The sequence below is a fragment of the Puntigrus tetrazona genome, chromosome 14 (genome assembly GCF_018831695.1).
Source record: "Puntigrus tetrazona isolate hp1 chromosome 14, ASM1883169v1, whole genome shotgun sequence".
Lineage (NCBI taxonomy): Eukaryota > Metazoa > Chordata > Actinopteri > Cypriniformes > Cyprinidae > Puntigrus > Puntigrus tetrazona.
In genome coordinates, this window is record NC_056712.1 from 26,511,789 (window position 1) to 26,521,788 (window position 10,000).

The window sequence follows — 10,000 nt, forward strand, 5'->3', positions numbered from 1 at the left end:
ACACACACACACACACACACACAAGCTGAGACACCACACACACACACACACAAGCTGAGACACCACACACACACACACACAAGCTGAGACACCACACACACACACACACACACACAATCCGAGACACCACTTGAGACATAACACACACTCAACGTTCTCTCTGACCCGCACCTGTAACTCATCAACCTGTTTCTTTTCTGTTTCTGTCATTTTCTTCCAGTTTAATTTGCATTACATTTACATTTCTTTGATTTATTTGTATAGTTGCATTCATTACACACAAACATGTAATGAAGTATATGTCATGTTTAAATTGAAATGGTCAGGGATCTGCATCTGGTTTCAGGTCTCTCCGGGCCGAGCTTTACCAGCACATAATTTGTCTGAACGTCATTTGCAATTTTCCAACAGTTCTTTCTGAACGGGACGGCTCTGTGAAACACATCTGCAACAAATACCTGTTTGGGAACTTAACAGAACCCGTCCTGACTCGTTTCCACATGGCAGTAGCTGCAGCGGTGGGTGATATTAGTGCAGTCAAACACGCATATGTTCCAGATCTATTCCGCAGAAGCCGCTATAATCAGCTCTAATTGACTTCCCTGCTAAATGTGTTTCTAACTGGCCATCTGGCCTCAGGACCCCCTCACAACGAGTCCCTATACGAGTGCTGCTCGAGCGCGTGAAAACGCCGAATAACACTGCACTACTTGTGTGATGTCTGTGACGTGCAGTCGATCTCCGTGTTATTTAATAACTGAACTCACTATTAGATCTACAAAAGCTTCGTTCAGACTGTCAGCCCAAACCACAATTTAGTGCAAACCGGATTGAAATCATATTTAGATCATCTGAATGGCAACGAACTAAATGAAATCCAATTTGTGCGAATCCATTTCGAGCTACATTCATACATGGTCTGGAATCCTATTTAAATCACATTTCTGGAAATCTGTTTCAGTCTGACCGCTCAGATCGGATTTAGTGTAGCTTTTTGATGTCCTCACGCATCACCATAGAAACCAACCTAGAACAAAAGAGCGCTTATGGACACACAAATCTGATATTAATCTGATTTTTTCTGAATGAGGCTAAACTGTGTCATAATCACCTTTTCGTGGTGCCACGACTCTTGTGGATAAAGGAACTACTGGTCGATTTATACAAACAACTTCACAGATCGTCCCTTCACATGCCTTTCTGTACAAACATCACATGAAGGCCTTTGAGCAGCTGAACAGGACCTGAGCAAGTGATTCTAACACTCCAGCTTTTCAATCCATTGTAATATTTGCATGCTTTAAAGATGCACACTTTCACCACAAGTGCCATGGACCTCAGTCAGAGTGAACACCATACTGTCCTTTTTACACACACAGCAAATTCTAAGAGAGAAAAAAAATCTGAATTGTATTTAAGTGCAAAAACGAAAAATGCCAATTTGCAAGCACATACTGATCCGTGGATGTCGCACCGAGCGGTTGGATATTATTTAGAGAATATTCAGGCTAAACAAACTCAGCTCGTATCTCAGACTCTGGATCTCTCAGACACTGACCGAGGCTCCGTCCCGGAGCTTGAGGATGCACTCCATGGTGTTGATGGTGATGACCACAGGCTCCGAGCTCAGTTTGGTCCAGGGCACGTGGATGCGCAGCTCGTGGATGTGGCCGCTCAGGAAGGTGAAGGGCAGCTTGAGCTCCTGCAAAAACACACACACGACCATCAGTCAAACACTCACAATCAAACAGAACCAATTCACAAAGGCTTCAAACGCTTCCAGAGGCGTTCTGACAGGATTCCAGAGCGGCTTTAATTGAAGATCACTAGAGAAAGTTTAACTCCCACTTGGGACGACGCAAGCTGCTTCTAATAATATCCTGCATCAAACTCTCAGAGCGTGTGCGGAGCCAAACATTCTCACAACATGACACAGTGATCTGTTCCAGATATTACGACTGCAAAAGCTCAGTGTTGCTTAAATAAGAAAGCAAAGCAAATACTCTGTTGCATGTACGTGAGAGCGTCAGATGACAGCAGACAGACAGAGCGAGAGCAGGGAAACATCCACAAACATCCACTTCAACCCTTCAGAAACACTGCCAGCGTTGAAGAATCAATATGAAAACACTCAACACTGACACCTCTCAGGGATTCAGCTGATTTTTGGATTTTAATCTTATTTTATAAGATGATGGCTCAAGTTCAAGTCCCTCACACAGTCTGATCTGAAGCTTTCTGATCGGGGTCAGTCTACACTAAATATCAGATCAGAGTTCATTTTTAAATATGATTGTTTTGTAAACTGATGCAGAATTATTTCAGAATCACCTGACCTTTTGCTACTTTTCACAGAATTGATCACAAAATATGATTAAAAGTCGTTTCCATTTCTAAATCTATAGCTATCCGGTTCATGCTGTGTATTACAGTGAACACATCCATCTGCTCCGGCGTCAATGAAAATCACTGAATGAAGCGACTGTAGTGTGACTGTAGTTATTTTTATTTGCTTTGCGAGCAAAAAGTATTCTCATAGCTTCATAAGATTCAGACTGAAGCACTGATGGCAGAGTATTCTGAAGATGTCTTTCATACTTTGCTGGATTCTTGATGGTGGTGTTTGTTTGGCAGTCGATGGGACAGCCTCCCGGTTTTCATCTAAAATATTTTAAGTTGTGTTGCGAAGACAAACTAAGTTTTTACTGGTTTGATTAATGATGCAATTTTCATTCTGGGGTGGAGTACCCCTCAAAATCTGCTATTTCCAAAATATTGTTTTACAAACGCAGTTTTCCTGCATGTGTGCCTTTTGCAAATGATGGGTGTAACATCCGTCAAACTGTAAACATGGAGCAAATTTTGAGGTTCACTCTACGAATGCCAAGATAAACATTTTCAAAAACTAAGTACAAAGACGTGATATTATTCTCCTCGTACTAAGAAGTTTGATCAAACTACTTTACAGCAAACCACGAATGAAATCTCAGGAGATATTACAAACGTCACAGATATTCTGGTGACACTAAACTCACATTAAAAGGCCAAGCAGTGCATTATTTTCCGGAGGAATAAAAATAGACTGTGACGGAAAATATCTGAATGATTTATTTCAATCCTTCTGGACGGCAGATCCCAAAACCAGAAGCGCCGCTATATAGCCGGACAGAAGGACATCAGTGAAGGAAAGCTTCCTCACCTGCTCCAGCACGTCCAGTCTCAGGTCCAGTTTGCTCAGAACCACGTCGCCGCCCCATAATGACAGCTGCAGGTCCGACGGCTTCAGGTTCTTTATGTAGCGGTTCACATAACTCATCAAGAGAGGAGAAACATAGGACTCCAGCATCCTGACATCCCGTCACGCCTGCGGACACACACACACACACACACACACACACGATGAGCATGATTCCAACATTCCAATCAACCAATCACATTTGAGGGATAATTTTTCAGGAATCTGTTTTAGTCTTATGATCAGGGGATCTATACACTTGTTAATCAGCTTCCATTACCCACTATTTTTAGGACTATATTTGGGGTTAGGTTTAGAGGCAGGGACTGGGATAAGTCTATCACTGTGGACAGTAATGCTGATCCAGAATCATGTCTTAGTTATCATGACACACACCTATTATCTGTGCTGTACAAAATATAGGTTCTGTCGCTCTCTACCTAAACCTTCCCCCCCTTACAGAGGACTTTAGATTTTCACAACACACCATTTAGTTCATGTTTTGAAGCCTTCTAAATGATTGTGGACATAAACCAGCTTCACACTGTTGTTATTAAACAACAAACAAAATCCCCTTTATTGTTGTTTGTATTTTGTGTTCTTGCACTAGTTTGCACGCTACTCCCCTGCTGTTTGCACTAGTCCGCACACTTTGCACTTTATGTGTCTAAGGCACTGTCTCAGCTCAGTATGTGAGTTCTTTTGTATTTTGTTGTAAGTGTGACTTCATGTAGCACCAGGTCCTGGAGAAACAGTGTCTCATTTCTCTATGTAACGCACAGCTATATGTGGTTCAAATGACAATAAAAGCCACTTGACTTGACTTGATAAACCACTCGAACCAGTGCACATATACACAGTATTGGAAGGTTTTTTTGGGAATGTAATGGATTACAAATTACAAATAATGTAACTGCTTACTGTTTAATACTTTTAGATTTTTCTTTACATTTCTAACAAATGATTTTGATTTGAGAGTTTTTTTTCTCAGTAACTTTAACAGATTACAGTTTTATAGATTATGTGTAACTAGTTTCTCCCCAAAACTGCATATAAACACACACATAACTGTAGAATTCAATCTCGATTTCTAACAGAGCACTTTTGAGGGCACTGATCAGCTAAACCTCAGCGACAGAGTTTTGAACAGAACAAAATGCTGCTGAATCTATCGATTGAAATTTAGCAAAAATGTAACCTTTCACCGGATGTACATAATAAAAGTCTAAGGTAATTAGAGAAAGTTAACTGTGTTTTAATGATGTATCTCGTTCGTCAGTGTCAGAATGATTGATGTGGCCAATCAAATCAAAGGAGGCGGGTCTTAAGTGAGATTTATTGATAAAATCTGTTTAAGAATAAACAACAGTGATGTTCAGCAAAACTGATTTATCAGACTCTTCCGTTTTAAACAGAAAAATATAATCTAGGTAAGTCATGTAATGTAAATTCTATTAATGTTGTCAATATGACCAGACAATAAACAATAAACTGCCACTTTCAGCATATTAGGCATACTATTAAGAATAAATGTGTGCCTAATGTGAAATAATTAATTCACTTTGGTTACCTGTTTATCTAAAATCTCCCTCCAGAGGGTTATGATCCTCACAAACACTTCTATCAGGACAATCAAAAATAAAATGTTTTGTTTTTTTTTACTTTTAATACTTTTCAGCTCTTCCGCTGCTTTTATGTATTCTTGTTTATATTCATTTCTTTCCTTTATTGTTTCTTTATTATATATTTGATAATACCTGTCTTTAGCCTTTATATTTTGATAGTCCTGTGTCTGTCTCAAGAAGTTAAAGGGATAATTCTCCCAAAACTGACAGTCATTCCAAACCCTGAAGTTGTTCTTCACGAAACATGACAGACTCTTTTCACTCATTACAGCTTATGTTCTGACAGAATTTAAAAAGACAAACGGGCCAAAAGCCAGTGTTTACTTTCGTCGCAAACACAGATGAACAGAAACAGACTGAAGTACGGTTTAAAGCTGACACTGTTAGCGAGGTCCAGCTTCGACCAACATCGTTCACAAACACAAACAAAAAACACACACACTTACAGCTTCACCGACGCGTCAGACTCCTGCAGAAATACAAACACAAGCCGCGTACATCACTTCCGCATACACAACCCCGCAGCGTCATCCTCTGCGTGCACACGTCACTTCCGGCACCGGGGCGGGCGCGAGGGGGCAGGCGTGCGCGCGCTTGGAAGCCGCTCTTCAGGACAGTTTGAGTGAAATTTCTTGTCAGTTTCTTTCAAACACAACCGATATCGACGAATAACCCCATGACATGAAGATATAAACAGTTAGATGAAGTTCAGCTTTTAATGGACGCGTCTTTTCACTACACTGCGTTTAAATGAGCTCTAATTATCATGATGGAAATATTCATCATTACTATACCCCGTCCATATACTAATAATATACTAATAATTCTATTTCATTCAGACACAGACAGTATTTATGCGTTAGATCTGCGTGAACGCGTTTGTTTGAGCTCAGCTCGAGTTCAGATTCACTCCGATACAGAAACCTTTTAATGAACGATGAAGCAAGAAATCATAAATAAATATGTGAAGATTTTCTGAAGGACTGCCGCAGACTGAAAGAAACTGAGGCTTATGACTTTATTAAATATAGCTTTATTAAATATAGACTGTATATTCTGTCTTTTTAAATACTGACATAATGTGATATACTTATTATTATTACTATTATTATTCTCCTATAATTATATAATTATTATATATAATGTTTATATTCTAATTAAACATAATTATTAAAGCCTAAACGTAATATCCAATATAGCTATTAAAAACTGACTAGCCTATATATTCTACTAATGATTTTGAAATACTGTCGATGTCTTTTTTGTTTAGTTTTTGAACACTGATTCAGTTCTAATCATTTCTATAAATCTATAAATCTGACGCAGAATCAGTCGATGTTTTCTTCTGATCGCAGTCTGTTTATAAACCAGAGTTCATTCAGATTTCTTCTATTTTTATGTTCTTCCTTTGAGATTTGTCTTTGTGGAATATTTTATCACAGGCCTTTGATGGGAAACATTTCAGTTTCCTGTTTCAGACCGGTTCGTCTTTTTTTTCGTCGTTCGTTTTATTTAAAGGATTTACGCGTTTTTTAATTAACTGAAGATTTTTTTACAAATAAACCTGTTATTAATTTCAAGAGTTAGATTTTACGGGCTCATAATTCACATGCACCGTATTGTTCTTTTTTATATTTAATATTTCAAATGTACAAATTTCCAGATGAGCTTTTTCTTTTTTCTGTTTCGTATTTTACGATCTTTCTAAACCCGTCTGTTTTGCTAAAGAAAGATTTTCTTTCTTTCTGTATTTCTGCGTCTAGACTTTTCTCTTTATTTTTTTTTTAAGTAGTCTAACGATTATATTTATGGCACTATTCATATAAACAAAACATTTGCTCACGTTGTGTATTTTTAAGAAAGCGTGAATTAGTTGTAGGCTGATGATTAAATAAAAAGAGTTTAGTGTGATTTAATAAGAGACTCAAACAGCAGGTTCTTCTGCAGAATTTCACTGAATTCATCTCCATCCAAAACTCCACTGTAGTTCAGTTCACATGCAGAGACATATTAATAAATGAAGAGTTATGTCTATGGTGTGACTAACAAAGAAACAAAGCCAGCTCCCATCCAGGCTCATAGCTGTCACAGAAACGAAATCTTTTTACACACTCATATGAAGTCTACTCGAAAGCTCTGAAGGTAAATAGGTTTCCTCTGAGAGTTTATTTTTAACGATAATTAAAACTAGATAATAAAAATAACAACATAGGAACTCACACGTTAAAATAAAACGTAAAAAGATTACCGTTATAAGAATTATTCTTTTCTTTCTTTTTTTTCTTTCACAAAAGCCCAGTCACCATTTACAAAAAGAGAAGTCTTTTATTAAAGCAGAATTGTGTCCGTCTCTTCTCACTCACATTTTATTGTCTTTTTTATGAATCCTGTGAGCAGATCCGCCGCTTTCTTGAAGTCTCCCGGTTCAGATGCAGGTGATAAAAACTTTATTTACATGAGTTCACAGAGTCTGTTTAGTCCGCGGCGTCCGTCAAACAACACGGGTCAGAGTTCGCGCGCGTGCACTCGTTAGTTCACTAGTTAGTAGTCCTGCTGTGGGGTGTGTGTCAAACTGTGGCGTCGCAGGTCACAGTTGCGCCGAAACACCTTCCAGCAGCGGCCGCAGGAGAAAGGCTTGAGGTCTGTATGGGTGAGAAGGTGAGTTTTCAGGTTACTTCTTTGATTAAAGGTTCTTCCGCATGTGGGGCATTTGTGAGGAGATTCCTGTTCAAGATTTGAAGCAAGCAAAGGATTATTCCCTTCAGTTTTCCATCACAATTGTATGCTTCAGTGTCAACATTTGAGGCCCAGATGTTTATAAAGGCCCGTGTCTGCTCGTCTGTAATCGACAGCCCCGAACATGTCATTTGAATTAAGAGCTACAGCGTGTTCGTGCAGAATGTCTTTCTCATATAAAGAAGGTGTAAAGGAGGACGAGATTTACCTGCAAGTGCAACGTTTTATGAACCGCCAAAGTTCGCGACTGACAAAAGCCCTTCCCGCACTCCTGACATTTGAACGGTTTCTCCTTGGAGTGAATATACCTGTAAAAACAAGAGAGAAAGAATCAGGCTGGATCTCTGCTTAGAACACACACACACACACACACACACACACACACACGATCGGTGGTTTACAGCTTAGGCGTATTTTTCATAGAGTACAAACCCTACACCTACCCTACTTCTTACAGAAAACTTTCTACATTTTTATATGTTAAAAAAACTCAGCTAAATTTAGTGTGCGTTTAAGCCTCTTGAATTTACGGGGACACATGCATTTCCCCAACCAGAATGATAAAAGCTCATCACACACACACACACACCTGTGGTCTCGCAGGTGGTCTTGTCTCCTGAAGGCTTTGTGGCAGATGTCGCAGGTGTAAGGCCGCTCGTCGGTGTGCGTGCGCTCGTGGATCAGTAGATTGTAGGATTTGGTGAAGCGTCTCCCGCAAAACTTACAAATAAATTCCTTTTTGCTTTTGGACGGCAGTCTGCCGCGCACCGGCTTGCGCTCCGGGGACAGTTTGCCCAGCTCCGCGCTCAGTTTGCCCAGCTCGCCCGCTTTGGGAGGGTCTTCCTGCGTCGCCGCCGCCGCGAGGTTCGCGAAGTCGAACCTGGGTCTGTCTTTGTGCAGCGCGGGGACGACGCGCGTCGCGGATCCGTGTTTCGGGTGGAAGAGATGGGCGGCGAACGGCAGAGCGGCGGAGAAGGCGAAGCGCGGGTCCACGAGGCCCTGAACCGGCGGGTAGCCCAGGGTCCAGTGGTTCATCTGCACGGTTTGGAGCGAGCTCAGGCCGTAGAGCTGGTCCGCGGCGGCGGGGAACGCGTTGAGCGTCTGAAGGAGCGAGTAGTTGAGCTGCAGCGCCGGGTGAAGCGGGATCGGCGCCGGTAACGCTTTACTGCCCATCTCGGACCAAACTCCAGCGGGATCCTGAGAAAACAAACACAGCGAGTCAGCAAACCAAAAAAAAGCTGCTTCTTTCCTCGAATTATAACAGCTACCTACAGGCTACAGGAAATAAATATAATAATCGTCTCGCGTGCAAAACATCTGCGCTGATGCCTTTATACTCTCCTCAGAATTGTTATATTTTGGGTATTATTTTTATTTAGCCTAGTCTAGTTTTTTTTCTTTAAGTTGTGTCCCGTGCCGCTTTCTGTCTCTGATTAAACGAGCTGTCATGAAAACGCGTTAAAAACAGACAGGTATATTTCTATGGAAAAAAATCACGAAACGAGCCGAAATGAAATCCAGAGCAGAAGTTTGACATGAATCCGTGGAAGTGGACGAGAAACTCTATCAGGCCTAATATTAAACTCGACTTAAATCTGTGAAGGACACCGAGATGTCGAGATAAAGTTTGGAGTGTAGGAGATCTTCAGAGTCCAGACCGATTCACTCTGTTCGCAAAACATTTCAATATTATTATGAAGAAAATCTCAAATAAATCACCGATCATTTACAGCTCAAGAAAAATTCTCTGACCTCTAGAGACAGAGTGCTTCTCTATTAATATCCGTTTCTTGCACATTGATCCAGATGTGACTAGAGCTACCGATCACGACAATCGAACTTTACAAGAGGAAAAACACTTTTAAAAAGGATTATGCTTGGAATAAAACAGCGTCATAAATTGTGTAATTTAAGCATATTTTTATTCAGATTCCCAGCAGCTCGCCTGAGAGTCCGAGCGTTTCTATTAAAACTGAATAAAGTTGTTTTCTCACCCACAATGCCAAAGGTCGCAGCTCGACTGTAAATCCACACAGAGCGAGGAAGTTCAGCTCAAATTCATAACTACACTTTAGACGAGCGCGCGAGCTTCAGGAGCCTTAGAGTCCGGTTCTGCTCTGGACCTGCTCTGATCCCGGACCCCGCTCTTCTTGTTCTCGATCGAGCGGCGGAGCTTCACGGACCCGCCCCTCCGCCGCCATCTCACACACACACACACACACACACACACACACACACACACACAGACACTCACACAGAGACACACACACACACACACACACACACACACACACACACACACACACACACACACACACACACACACACACAGACACTCACACACACACACACACACACACACAGACACTCACACACACACACACAGAGACACACACACACACAC

General features: G+C 41.0%; 2 protein-coding genes across 5 annotated transcripts in view; both read right to left on the reverse strand.

Moving 5' to 3' along the window:
* Positions 1-5,395, reverse strand: part of LOC122358112 (vacuolar protein sorting-associated protein 13B-like) — a 93,196-nt gene extending 87,801 nt beyond the window's left edge. The window contains 3 exon segments of the mRNA XM_043257888.1: positions 1,559-1,702; positions 3,200-3,364; positions 5,307-5,395. Coding sequence (XP_043113823.1) covers positions 1,559-1,702; positions 3,200-3,346 — 291 coding nt within the window. The 5' untranslated portion in view covers positions 3,347-3,364; positions 5,307-5,395.
* Positions 5,396-6,760: 1,365 nt separating this feature from the next.
* osr2 (odd-skipped related transciption factor 2) overlaps positions 6,761-10,000 on the reverse strand; it is a 5,930-nt gene continuing 2,690 nt past the window's right edge. Inside the window, exons 1-4 of one of the 4 annotated variants that reach the window (XM_043256679.1) lie at positions 9,595-9,788; positions 8,186-8,793; positions 7,805-7,904; positions 6,761-7,584 (exon numbers count right to left, since the gene is read on the reverse strand). In XM_043256679.1, the coding sequence (XP_043112614.1) occupies positions 7,402-7,584; positions 7,805-7,904; positions 8,186-8,769 (867 nt within the window). In that variant the 5' untranslated portion in view covers positions 8,770-8,793; positions 9,595-9,788 and the 3' untranslated portion in view covers positions 6,761-7,401. Of the gene's footprint in view, positions 7,585-7,804; positions 7,905-8,185; positions 8,794-9,590; positions 9,789-10,000 lie in introns of those variants that run through there. The other 3 variants (XM_043256678.1, XM_043256681.1, XM_043256680.1) reach the window with 3 other exon arrangements.